General features: G+C 49.1%; 1 protein-coding gene across 5 annotated transcripts in view; it reads left to right on the top strand.

Moving 5' to 3' along the window:
- Positions 1-22,012, top strand: part of Snx29 (sorting nexin 29) — a 389,328-nt gene that overhangs the window by 156,078 nt on the left and 211,238 nt on the right. For 4 of the 5 annotated variants that reach the window (XM_058578345.1, XM_046440643.2, XM_046440634.2 and 1 more), the window contains one exon: positions 12,605-12,687. The exons of the other annotated variant lie outside the window; for it this stretch is intronic. In XM_058578345.1, the coding sequence (XP_058434328.1) occupies positions 12,605-12,687 (83 nt within the window). The remainder of the gene's footprint in view (positions 1-12,604; positions 12,688-22,012) is intronic. 5 annotated transcript variants of the gene reach the window in all.

The raw sequence follows: 22,012 nt of genomic DNA, 5'->3' as shown, positions 1-22,012 counted from the left end.
TTTTTGCATGTATTTACCCTATTTTCTTCTGTTCTTGAAAAATATTCATCCTAGATCTACATTTCCTGAGCACACAGCCAATGTGTCCTCCACTCTTGTTTTGCATTCTGGTTTAGACCTAGTCCCATGGGCTTATGTTTATACCTCACCAGTCCCCTGTTGCCATCTTACTGGTCATTTTGGTCATCTCAAGTTTATTCTGTGATTAATCCTGCAGGGAGGCCTTGTGGGAATAATATTCATACATGTCATTTCTCATTTGTGCTCTGTACACGTAAACCGATTTTGTGCATCTTAAATCTTTGGGTCACGTTTTCTTGAGTATCTTCAGTGTGTGACGACACTGTCTTGAATGTTGCTGTTGGAGCTGGGCAGTTATCTCATTTTTCTTCCCTTGGAAGGCAGTTGCCCACTTTATTTCCAGTTGAGTAAAGTTGCTTGAGTGTGTCTCAGTGTTAGTCATGCAGAGGTGGTGCTCCCAGGCACACAGAGTGCTCCTGCAACATGTGGTTCAAGTCCCTTTATTTCCACAAAGCTCTTTGAACCAGTTGTTCAGTGTTTGGTGTTCTGTAGAGGTTTCTGTTTCATTTGCCATCTTCAGTATATGCCACTTTCCCTTGAATCATCTGTAGCCACTTTGTTCCTTTTAATTTTTTTTTTGTAACCCTTCTAGGTTGGTCTTCTTTTCTGAAGCACTTTTTAGTTTCCCGAGTTTGGTCATCTCCTCGTGGAGTTTTTCTGATTGTGTGTGTGCTGTTCTCTCGAGTCTTGTATTGTTTTTCTTTGTCTTTCAGCTGGTTTTGGAATCGAGGGTTGCATGGGTATTTCTGGCAAGCCTAGATCACCTGAGGATTTGTTGTTCTTCCCTGCTCCTCTTTTTAGATGTCGCATGGTATTTACCTGGGTCCTTCTGTTGCTCTTCTTGACGTGTAGTTGGGTAAGGCAACTTTGGAGGAAGGTGGTACCGTCGAGGGGCCAGAGCTTCCTCTTCTGTGGTTTTCCGGCCACGCTCAGCAATATGGAAGCTTGCTTCCTGACACCACCTGGCTTTGCTCCTCCTGAGCTGTTTACTGGGTCTTTTGTCCCCTTCATCTTCAGTGTCTCTGCTGCTTTGTGCTTGTGCACTGTGGAGCCCTGTCTTGGAGGAGAGTCCCAGGGGCCAGTTTTGAGTGAGTAGAGGCCACTTCAGACTTGCCTGCAGGCCCTCTGTGCTCCACAGCCTCTGGGAGCAGAAAGGCTGCCTGAGCTGTAGTAGCTCTCACGCTGCCCGCAGGAGGCTTGGAGGTTCTCTTCTCAGCCTCCATCAGATGAGGCTTTCTCTGCACAGCCGCCCTGTGGGTCTCCTGGCTGTTAGTCTGCTTCACCTGCTATGTCTGGGGGTTTTCAGGGTACTTTGCCATCCATCTTTGTTACAAATGCTGTCCATGGGCTTTTGGTTTTGGTGTCTAGCTGCTCTTTTAATGGGAGGATTAGGGAGATTAAAAAGTTGTGTTGCTGTCACTGCCGTCTTCCTAGAATCCCTTTCTAAATAGGCATTTAAAATATCTAATAAATCCATTGTTAGTAATAATCCCACTGGACAAAGCTCAAGGGAAGGGCACCACCACCAGAGAGGGTGTCACTGAAGGCAAACAGGCAGCTGGGACTAGGCCAATCATTACCCAGGATTAGAGCTTCGCAGTAGCCATCTCTCTGATGGGTCCTCACCACGTTTGTTGATTGAGAGCAGAGCCTCCAGCCAGGGCGCTGCTGAGGGTTCCTGGGGCTGAGAGGGGTTCTTCAGCCCCAGGGCTGCTCGCCAGCAGTTTCATCTGCTCACCGTTAGTGGGACATGAAATGTCATTGTGAACTGCATAGCGATCGATTTATTCGTCAAACATTTCTTAGTTTTTAAAATTACCCTGACTTTTTATCCTGGGAATTTCAAACCTGGAAAGTGTAAGACTAGGATGATGAACTTGGCTACCCAAGCTCTTGGTGGAGATTTACTGCCTCTTCATACTTTGTATATTGGTCTTTATTTTCACTTTTCCTCCTAAATAAGCTCAAACATACAAACGTGTGTGTGTGTGTGTGTGTGTGTGTGTATGTGTGAATGATATACGTGAACACACGGAGTCCATGTTTCCTGATGGTGTTCTCAAGAAGCTAAGATTTGATGAGAATGTTGTGGCTTGTTCTAGAACCAAGTTGAGTTTTCAACTTGATGCTCAGATGTGGGATGTCTAACCCTCAAATGCTGTTTCACTAACAACTCCAGGCAGATCAAGATCCCCAAACACTGCTCTGCATTGCAAGAAAGGGACCCTTCTAGGCCTTTCCCTGTCTCCTGTGCAGGCTGCAAGATAATCATAGTGATTATACCTCCTTGTACTCAAAGGCCACTCCAAGTGTTTTGTAGGTTCTGTCTCAGTGGTCCTGTGGGAACAGTCACACAGGAGGCAGGGGAACTGCACCTATGAGTGGCTACCTTATCCATGTGATAGTAGTAGTCAGGTCTTGCTATTACCAGGAGCTATTTAATATTTATTATGCTGAATTTACATTTGCAAGACAGATTTCCTGGTACCTGTTATGAGCTATTTAGTTGATTCTTTAAACCCTTAGACCATTATTATAAATTGTCTCTTCCAGGTTGGAGCTTTTTTCCCTGAAGGTGTTGCTTTCTTTTTCAGAAAAAAACTTTTTATTTTGAAGTAAGATTTGTTGAACAATTGCAAGAATCTTAAACTGCCCAATATTCTTCACTTTGATTCACTGGTTGGTAGCATTTTGCTGTATTTCAGATCAGTGTATGTGTCTGTGTCTATGTGAACTTTCTTTTTAAATGGATTCATTTAAGGATTGGTGGCTTGCAGCACCGTGGCTTACCCCTAAAGTGTATGTTTTTCTGAGAACAGGGGTGTGTCCTCATAGGAGTATGGGTATAAAACGCAGGGAGTGAGACACTACCGCAGTGTCCTGTGGGCCAGCGAAGGCTTGTGTGGCCGTTCTCCGCGGGATCCAGGATCCGGTGCAGGATGGGGGGTCATGTTGCCACCTTCCTTCTCCTTCATCTGCTCTGCTCCCACAGATTCTCTTTCATGACTTTGGCTTTTTTTGTATTCGTCTTCGAGCCAGTTGCTTTCTAGAACATCCCTCAATTTGGGTTTGTCAGCTGTTTCCTCATGATTTGATTCAGGTTATGTGTTTTTGACAGGATCTCGAGGATTTTGAACTCATTTCCTCTTGGCCTAATAAAGGGACACTAACTACCAAGTAGACTTCTGTTCTCACAGACGGCAAAGCTCAGTGCCAAGAGGTCAAATTCAAGAGCAGACATACCATTCGGTGGCCCCAGGCAGGTTATGGCTCACAGATGTGTTTAGCTTGGTACGTGAGATGTTTTTAAAAATGGCAAATTTAGGAGCTGGGTTGTGGCTCAGTGGTAGAGCTCTTGCCTAGCATGTGTGAGGCTCTGGGTTCGATCCTCATCACTACATAAAAATAAAATAAAGGTATTGCCTACATCTACAACTTAAAAAAAAAAAAAAAAAGCAAATCTGTTTGGGTGAGGTGGCACATGCTTATAATTCCAGTGACTCTGGAGGCTGAGGCAGGAAGATCAAAAGTTCCAGGATATTCTCAGCAACTTAGTGAGACTCTATCTCAAAACAGAGGGCTGTGGATGTGGCTCAGTGGTAAAGCAACCCCTAGCTCCCTCTCACCTCCGATTCAAAAGGTGAATCTGTATTTTAAAGACCTCAATGCTTCGTGGAGAAATCCAGATTGCAGCCTCTCCTGAGAGGCCGTGGATCTGACAGGACAAGGCTATACTTCTGCAGCCTGGCGATGAGTCATGGGTATGTGCCTGGATGTGTCTGTTGCTGTCCATGTCCACTCATAGGGTAGGACCCCTGCTGTGTGTCCCCTGGTGTGCTGTACTCCTTGGTGCTACCTTCCTGGTCCCTGGAGGCCTGGGACTCAGAGCTTCTGCGACATCTTCTGCTCTGTATTCTTCTTAAAAGGGCCCATTAGGAAACGAGTGGCTGTTTGACCTCTGTTCCTTGTGCCTGTTCTGCTGTGTGTGTGTGTGTGTGTGTGTGTGTGTCCCCATCCTTTCAGCAATTATTTCTGTTTGCATTTCTCCTCCCAAAGGAGTCACTTGGGGAACCTTGGAGCTTCTAGAACTATCTTCCAAGGAAGCCCAGTTCAGTGAGAGGCTCCTTCAACTTCCAGTAAAATCTTGAAATGCTGCATCCCCAGAGGGACCTGAACCAGTGTGCAGCATTTCCTGAGGGGGTGAGATTCACTCACCATGCAGAGGACTTAGCTGGGGGAAGAGGACTCAGTATTTGAAGCCTGACCTGGAAATAATTCCAGGGAACGACTTGAGCATGATTCCATCTTCTTCCCTGGCCCTTGCTCCCCAGGAGGAACCGGACTACTTTGATTTTAATATAAAGACAATGGGACCCTGATTTTCACAAGTAACAATGATGATAATTAATAACAGCTAACATTTAATATGCCAGATACTTATTATATTCCAGGTACATCATATATATTTATATTTAGACAGTGGTGCTTTTACTATCTCACATAGCACGTGATAAACTGAGGTGCAGAGAAGTAAAGTCACTTTTCCAAGGTCACACAGAATCAGAGTAAGAGCGCTCATCGGGCCTGCCTGACTCAAAGCAAACACTTCTAAATGGCACAAACTGTTGAAATGAGCTGCTTTTTGATCAGTAAATGCCTCAAGAAGTCACTTCCATGAGTTTTGAATGAGTAAAGTGAGAGTCGAGTATGATTCCAGCTGTTGAGTTTGGAACCCTGTGATTCCCTGTTGTGCTCGGGTTATTTTGAGTGGGTCGTCTGCGATTAGCTGCTTTCCTGAGCTACTGGAGCTGTTGGGGCTGTTTCCCTGGCTCTGGATCTGAAGTGTAGGGGCTGGGATGCCAATCTGAGAGGAATTTGCCAGGTAACTAATGAGATGGGATTTATGAAAGAAAGAGGGGTGACAGGAGCAGGGCAGAGCACGGGGAGCCAGCCGCTGCCCCCAGGCTTGCCCCGTGCCCACCGCAGTCACAGTGAAGGGCCACATGGCTTAACTTGGAGAGCAGCTGGGGAGAAATATGACTTCCTGAAACTTGAGTCCCCTGGCTACCTTCCAGTCCTGTCTTACTTGAGAAAATTATTGGAAAGAAAGGACGAACCACAGACTTGCTGGACAGGGTTGATTGAGAAGGACTCTTCATGTCTGGTTCGTGTTGCCATTGTGGTGTGGCTGGAAGGCACAGGGTGGCGAGTGCCTGCAGGATTGAGTCTGGCCTGGAGGCTTCTTAAGATACAGACACCAGGCCCCACCCAGGTCAGTAGTTGCAGAGGGGCCTGGGGTCGGCTTTGTACCCTTCACTTCCTCACTCCTGAATGTTTGTTTCCTACGAGCAAGACCTTCTCCTTGTAGCTGCAGCACAACAGTCAAACTTAGAAAACCAGCACTGACACGTTTCCACCAGCTAATCCTTACCATGTCAGCTTTCACCAGTTGTCCCCCAAATGTCCTCTCCTGCAAAATGGTTGAGACCAGAATGACAGATGCGGTGCATGTAATTGTCGTGTTTCTTCAGCCTGGGACGGCTCTTCTTTCTCCTTGACTTAACCACATTTCCAGTTTTGAAGACGACACCCCATTTGTCTTGCAGCATGCCTTCCACGGGCTCGTTGGCTGTTCCTGGGGGTCGAGTTCAGCTGTGCATCTTTGGGAGTAGCACAGGGTGGTGGGTGGTGAAGGACTTCACTGTGTTCCATTCCTGAAGGGCTTCACTTTGATCTTCTGATTGAGGTGCTGTCTGTCACCCTTCTCTGCTATGAGGTTACCCTTTTCCCCTTTCCAAATAATAAGTATTTCGCGGGGAGGTTTTAGGGTCATAAATATCCTATTATACATGAAACTTTCTCTTTCTTAGTTTATGGATTCATGTATTTTAGATTCCCATAATCAGTTACTATCGTTGTTTGATGCTGAATTGTCCTAGAATTGAGAACCGTACTGTGTCCTTTTGAAATGTCCTCATGCGTTCACAGTGATCCCTTGAACTGCACTCCTGCCCCACTGTGGTGACATCCCATTTTCTTATTTTTGTGTTGCGACTCCCTGTCCAACAGCAGCAGCCTGGCTCCAGTTGACTGTGAGGCATCTGGTTATTTGATCTGTCCATCTTCATGTGACTCATCTCTAGTGGCTCTGGACTGAGTTATTCAGGACGGGAGAGCAGGGTTGTAGGGAGATCAGCTCTGTGCTTATGCTCCCCCGCTGATTCCATTGTGGGATGCTCTGCTCTCTGACCACATTCGGAAGGTCTCTGGCCTAGTTCTGGGTGGGGTGGCCATTGCAGTTGCCCTGATATCAGTCCTAGTTCCATTCTGGAGAACTTCGGCTTGTTACTAACTGTGCTAAGCCTGCATTTCCTCATTTCATCCAGTGCAGACACAGGTAATAGGGTTGGCCCTGGAGATCCCAGAAGGACCCATCTGCAGAGGCCTGTGGTGGAGGTGTCTGCTCTGAACATGTGCAGACTTCTTTTCTCATCATTGTTCTTGAGCAATACAGTATAGCAAACACTTGCCTTGTGTTGGGCCTCATGTCATCTGGGGATGATTTAGAGAGTACAGGGGATGTATGTAGGCTTCATGTAAAAGCTTTGCCTTTTTTTTTTTTTTTTTTAAATGACTGAAGCACCTGAGACTTCGGTATGCTTGGAATCCTGGAACCAGTCCCCTCTGGTGCCGAGGAGTGGCTGTCCCGCATGGTTATGAGGGCTGCATAGAGGTACCTAGGGCACACCCGCTCTCAAGGGCTTCACAGGCTAGAGGGGGAGATGAGCACAGACCAGGGTGTGACAGCGGGGCATTTGAGTAGAAGCTGTCGAGGCTCTGACAGGGTGGAAGAGGGGCTGCCACAAACCCTCCTGGTGGAGGGGAGTCAACAGGAAGGGCTTTTGGGAAAGCTTGGCCTTTGAGCTGCCCTTGGGAAATTGCAGGTGCCACTGGGGTGGGTGCAGATGGGGAAGCGGAGCTGAGAGGACCAGGTCAGCCTCGGCTAAGACATGTGGCCGGAAGGAGCCTGGTGGAGTGGGTGTGGGGGCTGCGATAGTGGCCATCTGGGCTGCTCTGGCAGCTGCAGGAGGGAGGGAGGGGTCCAGCCTGGCAGCCCTGCACATCCAATGGAGTGGGCAGCCTGTGCAGGGCCTGGGGCAGCTCCAGGTGGCCTGAGGAAGGCTCACTTTCCTTCCCCCCTACCCTGGCCTTCTCACCGCCAGTGTGTCCGGCTGGATGGCAGGGTCCCTCTACCCCCAGCTCTCTTGTGACTCTTCACTGTCTTTCAAAGGCAGCAGAGGGAACTGGTTGGTTCCCTTTGGATTCTGGAGTCTCACTGCCTGGTTTGAATTCTAGCTCTGCCACTTGTCACTTGGTCATTTGCCAGGAAAATGACAATGCTTCCCGTATTATCTATGTCTGCAAGCATTGAGCAAGCCTTGCTGGCCTCTCTCTGCAGCTCCTGCTGGACAGCAGTGGCTGTTGTGTTGTCACAGGGAGGCACAGAGTGTGAGCTGAAGTTTCCCATAAAGAAAGCCAAGGAGATGCGTTGTGTTCTGCGTGGCAGTAGCTTTGCAAGGTCCAGTGACTTAGGAAAAGTGAAGGGGGTGGTTGGAGCTGGAGTGAGAGGACGCCAACAGCTGTGTGCACAGTTTGGAGGAAATGGTTTCTTAGCTTTTTGCAGTGATCTTGAACTTGAGATCTTAGGAGCGGCTGTAAACCCCACAAAGCCAGGTGGTTGGTGCCGCCCTTCCTGCCTTTTGTTGATGCTTGTTTTGGAGCAGTGCCCACTGCCCTGGGCAGCGTGGCCCCCAACTCAGGTTCTTCTAATGGCTGGTATTGACAGGTGGGACCCACTGTACCCAGCAGATAGTAGAACTGAGCCACCCTCAAGCCATGCTTTCATCTGGGAAAGCAAAATTCCTGTAAGTGTGTCGTCTTGTGGTGTTTCCATGCCTGTGAATTACCAAGTGCACTTAACAGGTTCGTTAGTTTTGTTTGGAGTAATTATCCACTGAGTGGTGCTGTCGAGGTTGCTGGTTGTTTATTCTGACATCGGGGCAGATGTAATTGCTTTGACTTACAAACATTAATTACTGCAGTCACCGGGAGCTGTGTGAGAGGTACTTGCCACCTACTCAGTGCTTTGCTTGCTTTCCTGGTGATTTTAAAGGAAGCGGCGGGGTGGCCAGCAGGCATATTTGGGGCTGGGAGCCAGAGTTGGCAAGGCTTTCTGGAATCCTGTGGATGAGTGTCTGCACGCTCTTTCCGTCTCCCCAGCCACCACCCCAGCCTTCCCATCCTGGCTGCTGTCGTTGCTTCTGGACGGCTGCAATGGCTGGCATCTCCTCTGCCCACTCCAGCGTTTCTCTCACTGCATGTGTCCTCGCCCAGCTTAGCACTTGCACTGGACGCCCTTCTCCAGAACTAACCCCGCATCCCTTGCCCTGGCTGCAGTGGCCTTTGTGACTCCTGGCCTCCTTGGCTGCCTGGCTTCCCTGGCAAGCTCAGGCTGGCTGGGGCTTTTCCTTGGCTCTTTGTTCTGCCTGAGCTTGGTCCTGGAGACATGCCTGGGCTGTTAGTTACCGAGTCCCAGCATCCCCCACCCCCCGCGACCCCCAGCTGCTCAGTTGGAAACTGAACTTTAACCAGCACCAGGTCCATGTGTTCTAGCACTGTCCCTCATGGAAATGGTGTGGAGCCTCACCTCCTCCAGATCTTGTCTTGTTTGTCACCTTCTAGAAAGGCCTTCTTAGATTCCCCTGTATTAAAAACTCCCATACTCCATCCCTGCCCTAGCTTTATTTTTGCAGTATTTATTGTTATCTGAGACCCTATTACCTGTTCCCTGACTGGTTGGACCACTTCACCATGATAAATATCACCTCCACGAAAGTCAGGGTCTGGTCTCTTGTTACCGTTCCATTTCTGTTGTCTAAACACCACCTGGCTCTGGGCAGATGGTCCCCGCTGGGGTGGGCATCAGCCACATCCCTGTCTTTCTCATGTGCAAGGGCATTTCCAAGGCCTCTCATTGTCAGGCTGCGTCTAATGACTTGATGGAGCACCACCGGCTTGTCAGGGTGAAGTCAGAGGCATCTTAATCTGAAGATCCTAATAGAGATCTGTGTACTGTTAAGAATGATAAATCCGGGGGGGGGGCTGGGGTTGTGGCTCAGCAATAGAGCACTCGCCTAGCATGTACGAGGCCCTGGGTTTGATCCTCAGCACCACATTAAAAATAAATAAATAAATAAACAAATAAATAATAAAAAACAAAGGTATTGTGTCCAACTACAACTAAAAAAAAGTATTTTTTAAAAAATGATAAATTCCATTTGATTTTTCGTGTACAAATGAAAGTGCTGTTTAGTAGTTGCAAATTAGTTGTTTAAAGTTTGGGGATTATTTTCTTAGGCTAGAAACATGGTAAGTTAAAAAAACAAACAAAAACTTTTAAGAGGGACAAGAGCCCTTTTGTCTGAGCTGAGGGGGCCGAGACCTCCTTAGTGTGCCACAGTGCCTGGGTCTTCCATCTCGTTTGTTTTATGCAGGGGCACAGCCTGATGCTGTAGTCATTAAAGTCTGTGTTCTATCTTAAGAGACATACTAGGAGCTGGATGCGGTGGTGCACAGCTGTAATCCCAGAGGCTTGGAGGGCTTAGGCAGGAGAATCATGAGTTCAAAGCCAGCTTCAGCAATGGTGAAGCACTAAGCAACTCAGTGAGACCCTATCTCTAAATAAAATACAAAATAGGGCTGGGGATGTGGCTCAGTGGTCAAGTGCCGGTATCCACCTGCTCCAAAAAAAAGAACTATGGCAAAAGATTATTCCGAGCATCAGTTACAGCAGTGGGACTGATCATGTTACACACACACATTGCATACATTGTGCTGGTGTGGATTTCCTGGGTGTGATATTGCCCTTGAGTAAGATATAACTGTTGGGGGAAAACAGGGCTGGGGTGTACGGGACTTGATGGCATTATCTTTGCAATTTCCTGTGAACCTATAATTACTTCAAAATAAAAATTAAAAACCAAAAGGGGTTGGTCCTTTCTAAGCATCAGGACTCAGTGTCCCTGGAGTGGCTGGCACTGTGGCTGGGAGTTTGGGTGTCATTCAGGAAGGACTTCTTTAGTCCCAGAGGCCCATGAGTGTTAGTTTCTCACAAAGGCAAACGAGTTCAGTGGTAGAGTTGTCTGGGGTGGATTTCCAGCTCCTAGAGGTGTCGTCCAGTGGTGGGATGCACTCCCCACAGCTTCTCATTGTTTTTAATTTATATTAAAATTCTTGCCATTGTATTAGGTGTGTTTTTTTTTTTTTTTTAGACATTGTCTTAACACACTATTAAAAGATTGATTCAAATAGGAATAAAGCAACCACCTGAAACATTTTAGTGCTGACCACAGAGTTGAAGATAAACAAGGAAGCCAAGGGTTTGGCCGTTGATCTGTTGATAGCCCATGAGATGAGACCTGGCAACCGAGTGTCAACATACCACACCTTTGGTTGGTTTGGGTGGATCCTACCTGTTTTGGAAAATGTTTTTCAAGCCAGGCATGGTGGTGCACACTTGTGATCTCGGCAACTCAGAGGATCATGATCTTGAGGCCAGTCTGCAACTTTGACCCTATCTTAAAAAATAAAGTCTGGGGTGTAGCTCAGTGGTAGAGTACCCCTGGGTTCTGCCAAAACAAAGTTCTTCCATAAATGGTGGTTAAGTTTAAGACATGTGGGGAAAAAAACGTGTATAAATTTTCTTTTTCTACTCTTAAGATGATTTGTGACTTGAGTTTATACGTGGCAATTAGGAGCCAGTCGTGATGGGTGGTAAAGTTCTGGTTAAAGGATTCCAAGGGAACACATTGTACCCTCATGTACACTGGGGAACTTTCCCTCCCACAAACCTTTGCACAACTTGTTTTAAATATTTGCTATTCATATCACAGGTGGAGAGAGTGTAATTACCCATAGAAACATCCATGGCAGACTGCCTAGGGGGAGGGGGATGATGGAGTGACTTCTTTGTGACTTACTTTCTCTAAGCTTTTAAGATGAATATAGAATTCTAAGTATACGATAGTTTCTGCATTTGATCCTGATGCTCTGTCTTCCAAAACTCAGTGCAGAGAAGCATAACACCCAGAAGGTGCTGTCTTTGTAGACTGAGTTATAGCCAGGTGCATTGAGAACGGGCACACAAAACCAGCCAATTCAGAGTTTTCCAGCTGAGGAAACATGGTGGAGTTGGTGGCTCACTCTGGTAAAAAGTTATATGAAACGACTCAGTTGCAGAACAACTTACAGTATGATCCTGCTGTGGAAGTCAGGTCTAGGAGTGTGTGGAGTGTTAGTGATCATCTGGGCATTGAGGAGGGCACACGCCCATGCCAGGCTACTGAGGGTGAAGGGTAAGTGGAGCAGAAGACATGCCATGGTTTTCAGCTCATTTTTACTCTCCATAAATCTGATTTTTTTTTTTTTTGTACTGAGCCTTTTTATTTTTATAACCAGGGAAGAAACCCAGTCTTGAGTTCTTTTCATTGTGAGGAAAGAAAAAGTCTTATGGCATGTTTAAAGGACTCAAGCTCATGTCCTGGGGTGGAGCGGGGACAGAAACAATATGGAGGGGGCACTTCTCTGTTGAGAGACCAAGTCTGCATTCCTAAGGAGAAGCTCCTGTGGGCCTTGGGGACAGAGACCTGAGTTTGGATCTTGGCAGCCTGTCTTACTGGTCACTCTTAGCAATATGATCTTGAGCAGAGACTGTCCAACTCTTTTCCTGTCAAGTGGGGAGAATCCATGGGGTCACAGTGCATTCTTCCACTGAAGGAAGAACAGATGGTTGAACGTGCGTGTGTGTGACTTGGTGAGATGACATCCTTCAAGTCTACACTCTGTGGTGCAGCTTGCTCCCCTGATCCTCACATCCCATCCTCAGCCAGTGTACCTGGGGAGGTGAATCAGGTGGGGTCTTGGGGTAGCATGGGATCCACGTTCCATAGTGTGATGTTGCGTAGAGATGTGAGTGGACTTGGTTAGTTGCTTCTCTCCTTGGTGCCTCAGTTTTCTCTTCTGTGAAATGGCGAGGATCCAGTCAGATGTGTACAGACACTTGACCTGGGGCCTGGCAGGTGGTGTTAGTGCATGGAGCAGTTAGTGACTGGGACAAATGCACGGTGCTTGGTACATGCTGCTGTTGAAGGGGAGAATATCACAGAGGGCTTGACACCGAACAGGCCCTGGGCAGACGGGAGGCACGGCGAGTGTCAGTGTCCCGAGTTGGCGGCATTGTGGCCGGTGCTTGCCTCCATTCCAGAAGGAAGGTTCTTGAAGGCATTCCACAAATATGTGCTTGGTAACAGCCCTTTCCAGCGATGATCTCTGGAATGAGAATGTTAATATTTGTAAGATGTAAAGTGTGTGTTTTTCTGTACACAGACACCCCCCCTCCCCTGCTTTGGGTCTAAATTGCCAATTTTTAAATTTATTTTTTTTTTTAACATTCTTGTACCTGCAGAGAAAACGAGGTGCTCAAAGTCCAGCTGAAGAAATATGTAGGAGCTGTCCAGATGCTGAAAAGAGAAGGCCCTACAGCTGAAGGTGAGGGAGACAGCCCAGGCGGGGAGGCCGAGCCGTCCCATGAACCCCTCTGACTGGCGTGTAGGCGTTGCTCGACCTTTGAGTGCATACTCAGATGAATTAGAGAAAAGGTGCTGGTGAGGGTTCCAGAGAGTCACTCACGTGGAGGAACCCGCTGTGTGTTGTTGCTAAGTGCAAACTACTGTCGTGAGACTTGCTGCTGTTACTGGGCATCGCACCAGTCTGTGCACTTGAAGGTTTGTGTCTTGGTCTTAAGGCGCTTGCATGGTGGTGCATCCCGTGGCATGATTGCTACATGGGTTGTCTTCTACCTAACAGAAGTCTGGACGTAGTCAGTCTAGTCTGAGGTGGAAGTGAGTGTATGGTGGCCATCAGGGACTTAAGCTGCTCTTGTTCTGTTGTCCTCATTGCATGCCCCCCCCCCCTTTTATTTTGAGTGTTTTGACACTAAGCTATATCTTTACCCCTTTAAAGAAGAAAAGAATTTTTTTTTTTTTTAAATTTTGAGACAGAGTCTTGCTAAGCTGATCAGCTGGCCTGGAACTTGTGATCCTCCTGCCTCAGCCTCTCCTCCTGAGTGGCTGGGATTATAGGTGGCACTATCTCACCCAGCCCCTGGCATGCCCTTGTATTTTCACGATGGCTTCATGCTTCCTTTATGACAGCTGGCGTTCCAGCCATTGCATCTGACTTTCTGACTGGTAGAAGCAGGAGGTTAGACTAGCACGGAATGCATTGCACAGTTGAACTCTACAGGATTCAAAGCTTTAAAAATAATAAGCTTCCTTTGAGAAAATTCCTTCTTATTTCATTACTTGTACTTAAAGCCCTTTGGCTGCTCCTAATTGCAAAGAATTCTGGGAAATGTGGTTGCTTAATTGGTGCATGAGGAAGGAGGGACCATTGGTATTGGATAGGTGGTTTGGGAGGGTGAGGCTGGCAGAAGTCATGTGGGAGGAGTGGGCATTGCTCAAGTCTTCCCAGGCCACCCCTTGCACATCGTTCCTGGGAAGTGTCATCAAAGCTACTATGTCATGGTCTCCAGAAGACCCAGGCCCTGGTTCTAGGCCTGGCTGTGTGTCCTGGGGGCCTCTGTAAGGGTGAATGTTTGCTCAACCTGATTTTACCCCAGCGGGATGTTTTCTTCTCAAGTCATTGCAGGAGCGGTTGGCTGGGAAGATTATCAATTCGAGATTTTTGTTCACTTCCTTTTCACTGTTTGGTAGGAAACAAAGACCCCAAAACCACACTGGAGCATCTGAGTGCATCACTCCTGCCTTGTGTGCTTAGCCCCACGGCTGGTTTTCAGAGCCTGGCGTTGCAATTCTTGTGTGTGTGTCCGTTGGCCCCTTTGGTCTTCAGCCCCTCTCCTTCCTGGAGCCTGCAGGTGCTTGTTGTGATAAAGGCCGCTCAGGTCTTGAAAACCCCTCTGTTTGAAGTTTCTAGTTACAGCTCTCCTGAGGCAGCTGGTCACTTGGCTTGAGTGGGGTGACGATGGCTGGATGGCTGCCTAAATGGCTTTCTCTTGGACTGGGTGGAGCCTTAGACACCCTCCAAGGAGAGAAAGCTGGCCTTCAGGGCTGGGCTGTTCAGAGGCTGTGTTCTTGCTCTCGCTCTTGGCACTTCAGTCATAGTCCCCTCCTCTCTGTGGTATGCCCTCACACTCTGTCTGCACCTTCCTGCCACCTGGCGTGTCCACCCTGGTCACCAGTCTGCTCTCCCCGCCCCACATGTGCCTCTCTGCTTTCCCCTTGTTGGCCAGTCCCAGGGCTATGGTACTGCTGCCTATTTTATACTTGGAAGTTCTGATTTCTTCCTTTCATTATCAACATAGTTGAGAGACATTGACTAACTGTCAGTCCACGGGAGAAGGGCCTGGCTTGGTTTTCATGCCTTTGTTTACCCAGCTTCTGGGACAGTGCCTGGCTCCTTGTGGTGCTTAGGAGGTATTTGGTGAATGACTGGGTGAATGCACGAATGACTTTATTGAGCACCTTATAGTTGAACAGCTCATATGGATGAAGCCCAAACGCCAGGTCTGTGCCTGGAATAGGTAACCTTTCTGTAAGGTCCCATTTTAGGCATGTGAGTGGACTTGGCCAGATGCTTCTCTCCTTGATGCCTCAGTTGTGAGGACCCATGAAGTGAGGCCAGACTGGGTGAAAGTCCCCACCACGCTCTGTGTGCACATGTTGGTTACTGTGATTGTCATCGAGTGCTTTTCCCAAGGCACACTAGGGGGGAGTGGTGGGTGCCCGGATGTGGAGGTAAATAGTGCACCGTGTCTGCCCATCTCGAGCTCAGACTGGTGCCTGGGTGGGCAGGGTGGCCTTGGCTGGGGAGAGGGTGTTCCTGGCCTTTCCCCGCGGGAGGCCAATCCAGTGATGGGGACAGGTGGGCATGAGGACATCAGCTGTGGCATGTGCGGGGTGGCACAGTGTTTGGGGGACATTCTCAGCACGTGCTGTACCTGGATGCCTTCTCGGGTGCCCATTACCTTTCTGTTTCTCACCGATTGTTTCTGAATACTCTCACCCTTTTAGGGACCCAGTCTTTCTAGACCGTCCTCCTCCCTCTAGGAGCAGTCAGTTAGGCCAGGCGCTGCTGTGCCTTGAATTATTCCTGCCTTCATTTGCATTGGGTTTGTCTCATCCTAAGACCACCAGCGGATTGCAGGGGCTGCCCTGCGCAGTTGCGAGGCCTCGCTGTGGCCGGGCTGTCTTGGCAGAGGCTATGAGTGCGCACACCTGCAGGCCAAAGGGCCTCCAAACCCAGTGCCACCTCTTTGGGCTTGTTTCTCAGCAAGAAAAGCAGCCTGAGTTTCGTGTGTGTGTGTGTGTGTTTAAAGTAGTCATTATAGAGACTGAAAAAGAGGGAAGTGAGAAAGGAGAAAGCAAGAATGAGAGGCTCTTGAGCTTCGTGTTCTGGCGCATGCCCTTCCAGTTTGGCTGGCTGTGCCCTGTGCCCTTACCAGTGCTCTGGGGAGAACAGCCCCTGTCTGGAGGGCTTGGAGCCTTTGGGTTGAGAAGAAAGCCGAGGACACAAGCACCAATGACACATAACTGACATAACTTTCAGTATAGAAAGCAGGTCATGGTGCGTTATGAGGTAAACAACATCAGGTCCCTGCTGGCAGCCTGTTATACCTGTGCCCAGGGCGAGGGAAATGGGTGGATGGCATGCAGGCTGTCTGCTGCGTCTTGCTTCCTTCACCTCTCCCCCGAGGGAACCAGAACAGTTTGCGTTCTGCAGTCCACCGTGGCGCAGAGCTTCAGACTGGGGGTTTTGGCACAGAAAGTTCTGTGCTGACTTTGCTATCAGTTGACCTAGCAGGTTGCCCTGTCCCCTGCCTCTGGCCTTCCATTGTGGATCAGCACTCTGAGTCCTCAAGTGCACTAACCGTGGCTTCCGAAGTCACCTCTGACCCTGTCGTGTGGCCACACCACCTGTGAGGGATGCCGGGAGGACTCGTATCTTCCCAGCTGGCTTGTAGCCATCCATGTTGGTGTCCTGCTGAGGAGAGAGTGGCCGCTACAAGATCCTGTCCGCTTCTGCCACACTCGTGAATTAGCAGCCACTCTGCTGTGGCTGAGCCACAGGGGAGGAGGTCCAGCGTGGCTTGTGATGCAGTAATGGGTCAGTTTTGACAGGGAATGTGGAAGATGGTCTCCACCCAGTTCTTTGAAGCCTACGGGGTTCAGGGAACAGCATGTCGCTGGCAGCCCTCACCTGTTGGGGTGGAACAGGGGTCTTCCTTCTCCTTATGTCGAAGCAGTGGGCTGGCCAGTTGCTTTCTGTCCTCTGTCCATTTTCCTGGGAGTTGAGGGTGCCCCTAAGGCATGAGGATTAGATTTTCTATGGGAATGTGCTCTATTTGGCCGATGTCAAGGGAATGTTTAGAGTAGAATTTAGACCCAGGCCCACATCTTGGCCTAATGCTTAGCTGTCATGTCATTTGAAACTTGCATAAACTGTCCTTACCCCTCACCCCATGGTCACTGACTGGTTCAATTCATGGGGCATTCCAGGCTTGCACGCTTAAATTTTAGGCCACTCCTCTCTATCGATTGCCTTCTCACTGGGAAAGAGAATGAAAGTTATTTTATTGGTTTCTCATGACTTGCTATCATTTCTACCTTTTGGGAAACTTTCTAGCTGGAAGTTCTCACATGACAGTTGGCATCCAATTAATTATGAATTATGGAAGGGCTTGTTAGTTACAATAAAAATATTGGCTGGATATATTACGGAAAATAGATTTTAGTGAAAGCAATCACTAGAAACCTATTTCATACAGTTGCTAAATAATTAAATATTTTATCCGAATTTAAAAAAAAAGTGTGTACTCTAACAAGTCCAGCAACGTGGAGCTAGGTGACACTAATGACCCTCCTCAGGGCTGGCCCTGTGGGTGACTGGAGTTGACTGATGGATGTCACCACGCAGACCTACACTCTGCAGGTGTGTGCCTGTTCTACTTGTCCCCAAGTGGAGTTATAGTTGGACAGGGCTGGCACACTGGTCCGTGACCGTGCCACCTTTCTGTGGGCGAAGCTCTTCCAGAGCCCAGCCACGTCCGCTCATCACGTTGCCTCTGTCTACCTTGAGCTGAGGCGGAGGACTTAAAAGGTCAGCAAGGACCACGTGGCCTGGAGCCCAGATGTGCCACCTGGCTCTTTGAGGAGGAGCTTGCAGGCCTTGCTTCCTTGGGCAACAGTGGGTCACCTCACTGTGGTGAGTGTCCGTTTGGTCAGTAGCTACAGCCCTAGGTTATTCTTTTTAACACTGTATGTTGGAGACATCGTGTGCTTATGCTGGAACTTTTAAAGTCGTCTTGATGGGTGGTGCTCAGGTTGGGGTTTGTACTACAGACTATAATGCAGCGAGCTCCTCCCCACGCATCCTCCTGTCCTGGATTGATTTTGGAGGATACAGGGAAGTGCAGTCACAAAGCCCAAGTGTGTGGACAGCATCTGCCTGTTGCCCTTTAGTTTGAAACCAGTGTGTCATGTTACCAGATGTCATCTCTGATCTCACTTTTTTTTTTTTTTTTTTAAATCCAATATGCTTTGTGACAGTGGTTTTCAGTCCTCAGTAAGACACACTTTTAAGCACACATTGGAACATGTGTAATTGAGATGGACCTTCCTGGGACCATGTGCAAACCATACTCGTGTTTTATTCCCTCCTCTAGTCTGTTAACATCAGCTGCGACTCCCTGATGACATTGACCACCCCACTAAGGTGGTGTGGCCTATAGTTTGAAGACTTAGTTTGTGGAAAGGGGCAATATTCTGTGAGGGACACAGCGGGACACAGCAGTTTCCTTTGCAAATCAGGTTATCCTTTGGTTTTCATACTTCTCTGAGAAAAGCAGATTTGGGGGCTTTGTTACCGCCATGCAGCATGGACACACCCGTTGGCCAAGCTGCTTCAGAAGTCACCGTCCCCTTCTGGGATTAGCCGGGCACTCGTCAGTGGATCCTGACCACGCTTCCTTTACACCACCACCTGCCCAGCCTAGACTCCCAGAGGGTTGCCTACTGAGTGCTCTGCTTGGCTGGCTTTGACCCAGACCAGCCATTAGAGCAGCGACTCTGCTATTATCAAGGTCTGCTGAGCCTGAAGTCTTATTTTAGTAATAACTTTCCCCAGTAGAAACCCGTTGAAGGAAGCAGGACACGTATTCCGTCTCAGAACCGAGAAGCCTTGGGTGCAGGTGTGGCTAGATCAGTTTACCAGGAAGATTTATCACTCTGCGTTGTTTCTGTCTCTGGTGTGGTCCATCTCATTTTCAGGCAGGTTTTCTTTCCTAGAGGGAAAGTAATGAGTATACTGCACAGATGCCCCGGGAGTCTAGGGGTCTGCGTGGGATCCAGGGTGGCAGGAGGAGGTGAGAGGAGCTGGAGAGACGGGCAGGGTCAGGACGAGGAGCCTCCCTGGACTGGCTAAAAGGCTTGGCTTTTATCCTGAGTCTTGGGGTACCTGGGGAAAGGGCAACAGAGGGCAGCGCTGTGAGCTGATGGGCTGTTGCTTCCCCTCTCGGGCTGACCTGCCCACATGTTGCTTGGTTTCTGTGCACGTCGGAAACTGAACTCTGCCTTTACAGGGACGGTGACTTTTAGGCACCTAAAATATTTTCCTTTTCCTTTTTTTGTGGGGGGGTGGGGGAATTTCTGACATTGTTTGAATTTAGTGATTCATATTACGAATTATTCATGAAAATGATCTTTTAAGTTTCTTATAATAGCTGAAATTATCCTTCATTAGATACTGACAGTTCCTGTGATGGGTGTAATTATAAAAAAAATATTCTTAGGCTAGCTATATTCTGCAGCGTTAAAATTACGCAAATGAGCAAGAGATAAGAATAGCAGCCGAGTGGGATGGTCAGAGTCCAGGGGAGGAGGGGCGGCAGAATTTCTAAAAATGAATAAATATGTGCTGTACACATTCAGTACGTCCATATTACAGTCTGCCTTGATGCTCAGCCCTCTTCATTGGCAAGGGAGCAAATCAATTCCAGTGCCCCGGATTGTTTGTAGCACTTGCCCATATATGAATCATAGGATGGAGAAGTGCTTTTTTTCCTTCCTTGGTCCCACTCGGCGCTGTCTGCGAGGCGCGCTGTAGTAATCTCTGATAGCGGGAAGGATGGCGAGCTTGTTGCTCAGACAGGGATGAGCCTGGGGAGAGATCGGGAAGGGGATGGGGGCATTGGGACCTCATCTCATTAAAGCTAAAGAATGACCCAGGAGGGGATTCCTGCCTTAGGGGGCCCGCTCTGCTTCTGGGACCTTGGACACCTCCCTGGGAGCATCCTTGGTGTTGGCTGTGACACTATGGTGCCCGTCCCACCCCTTATAGGCCTGACTGCCCTCCTCCTCTGTCCATTGGTGTCGCCCCTATTCACCTCTTGCCTGTGTGGAGCCAGGCTTCCTTGGGGGCTGTTGGGAGCCCCCAGGAGAGGTGGGTTGGTTCCTGTAGGGTACCACCACTGGCCCTGTGGTCTCGGGCCCACCCTCCCGCAGGGCCCCAGGAAGCCTGGCCCTACTCTAGGCTCTGGATGCCCACCATGCTGCCCCCTTTCTGGCCCACATTGATGTGTCCCCTGGTGCTGCACAGCTGGCCCTTCATGCGGGGAGTGGCTCAGTGTCCTCTTGGCCTGTGTCTGTGGGCCCCCTGGTGTTTGGTTTTCTTCTACAGTGAGCACAAACCACGATGTGCTCCCAAGTGATTGGAAGTAGGAGTTCGCCTCCTGGGACCAGAGGTGGGCAGACCTTTTTGATAAAGGCCCACATGGTCAGGATTTTGCTTGGTCTGACTCCTTCTCCTCTCACTGTTTCCCCCTCTCCTCTTCATCCTCCTCTTCCTTCTCCTTCCTCCACTCCTAAAATGTAAAAAGTGTCCGAAAATAGAGCACAGGCTGGCTTTTGCCCACGAGGTTTGCCAATCAGCGTTGCGCACACCTGTTGCTGTTAAGCTTCCTCTTTTAAAACAAATGCCCGTCCTTGTTCTCGTGGGTCTGATTTTTGGTACAGATCTTATTCCCTCAATTATGACATCTGTAGTAATCTCTGATAGTGGGAAGGATGGCGAGCTTGTTGCTCAGACAGGGCTGAGCGGGGAGAGAGATTGGGAGGGAGCGTGGGAGGCTCAGGGGTCAGGGCATCGGGACCTCATCTCATTAAAGCTAAAGAATGACCCTCTTCCATGTTGTGTGTTTGCTGTTTCCCTCACCCCATTCTTTGCTGTTCCTGGTTGGCTCCCATCATGCTGCTCACCTGGGAACTGTTGGAGAGGCAGAGCTGGGCTGGTGCGTCACCCAGCTTTCTGCTACTGTGACAGAAAACCTGAGAAAATCGACTCATATGGAGGAAGGGGTGTTTTGGCTCAGTTTCAGAGGTTTCAGTCCATGGTGCTTGACCCTGTGGTCTTTGAGCCTGTGATGAAATGGAATGTCACAACAGGGAGCCAGGTCACGGTCAGGAGGGCCGGGTCCAGATATCCCCTCAAGGGCACTCTCTCATCACTGGCCTTCCTTCCACTAGGCCCCAAAGGCTTTAGTGCCATCAGCTGGGGACCAGGCTTAAACATACAAGCCTTGGGGGACATTCACAGTTCAACCACAGCAGGGGTTGGGACAAAGTTTCCTTGATTCTTCCTTTTCCTGCAGTCTACATGATGGGATGGAGGTGATCTCAGCTGTGTGCCTGGGGGAGGGAGTGTTGATTTGGGACTCCCCTCCTGGCCTTCCTGTGCTGGCAGGAGGGACAGGGCCCACTGCTACGTTGCTGGGTGAAGCTTTGTGGTTTGTGGGTGCTGACTGCTCACTGATGCTTAGCAGGCTTTTTGGGGTCACTCTGAAGGTATTTTTCTTTTCATTTTATAAGTAAAAATCCTGAGACTCAAATTGGGTTCTGCAACGAGCAAGTGGTAGAAGTGCAGATTGGGTTCAGGTCTTGGGATTCCAAATCTGGAACTGGCGGTCGCCTCCTTTCAGTACTAGCAACTGGGGAAGGCCTTTCCTCAGTGTGAGCTGTGGTCAAGGACAGGATTTCATGTGAGGGCGAACCCCAGCTCTGTCCCTTAGCAGCTGTGTGACACTGGGCAAGTTGCTTGCCCTCCCTAGATCTCAGCTTGTTCATGTGTAAAATTGAGGTAATGGTAGGGCCACTTCTATGGATAATGACTAAAGTAAAACACATAGGAAAATTCTCATTAAACATGACCTATTATAGCTGTTTCTTTTAAAATACATTTTCAACTGTGATAACCTACATGTAACATGAAATTGACCATCCTGGCCGTTGGAAGTTTGCGGTTGGGTAGAGGAGGGGCGTTCTCAGGGCTGTGCACCTGTCAGCATGGGCCACCTGCAGAGCCGCTTCTCATCTTGCAACTCTGAAACTCTGAACCCACTAAACTACAGCTCCCCATTCTGCTCCCTCCAGCCTCTTTCTTTAATAAACCAGGTGAGGGCAGCGGGCCTCTGACTGAATTGCCCTTAGTGGGGCCTCCTCCACTTCCCTCCTCCCCCTCCCCCTCCCTCTCCCTCCTCCCCCTCCCTGCTTCATTGCTTTCTGGCTCACATTTTCAGGTGGCTCGCCATGGGCTGGGCCCCATGTAGGCTGCTGGGTGCCCGGGGGGGGGGGGGGACCCAGCAGGGGGACCCCAGCACTGCCTCAGGTCGCGGCCTCGCAGGGAGCAGTCCTGACATGGCAGAATGTATTCTCCCAGGTGTCCTGAGCAGAGCCCGGGTGTGACCAGAGCACCATGGAGGGAGAGCGCCTGACCCAGGGACGAGAGAGTGTGACAGCTGTGG

This window comes from Marmota monax, unplaced genomic scaffold (assembly GCF_021218885.2).
Source record: "Marmota monax isolate L192 unplaced genomic scaffold, Marmota_monax_Labrador192_F-V1.1 WCK01_AAM20220418_F8-fsc00035, whole genome shotgun sequence".
NCBI lineage: Eukaryota > Metazoa > Chordata > Mammalia > Rodentia > Sciuridae > Marmota > Marmota monax.
Note: the sequence above shows the minus strand (reverse complement) of the source record. Positions and strands in the feature narration are given on the sequence as shown.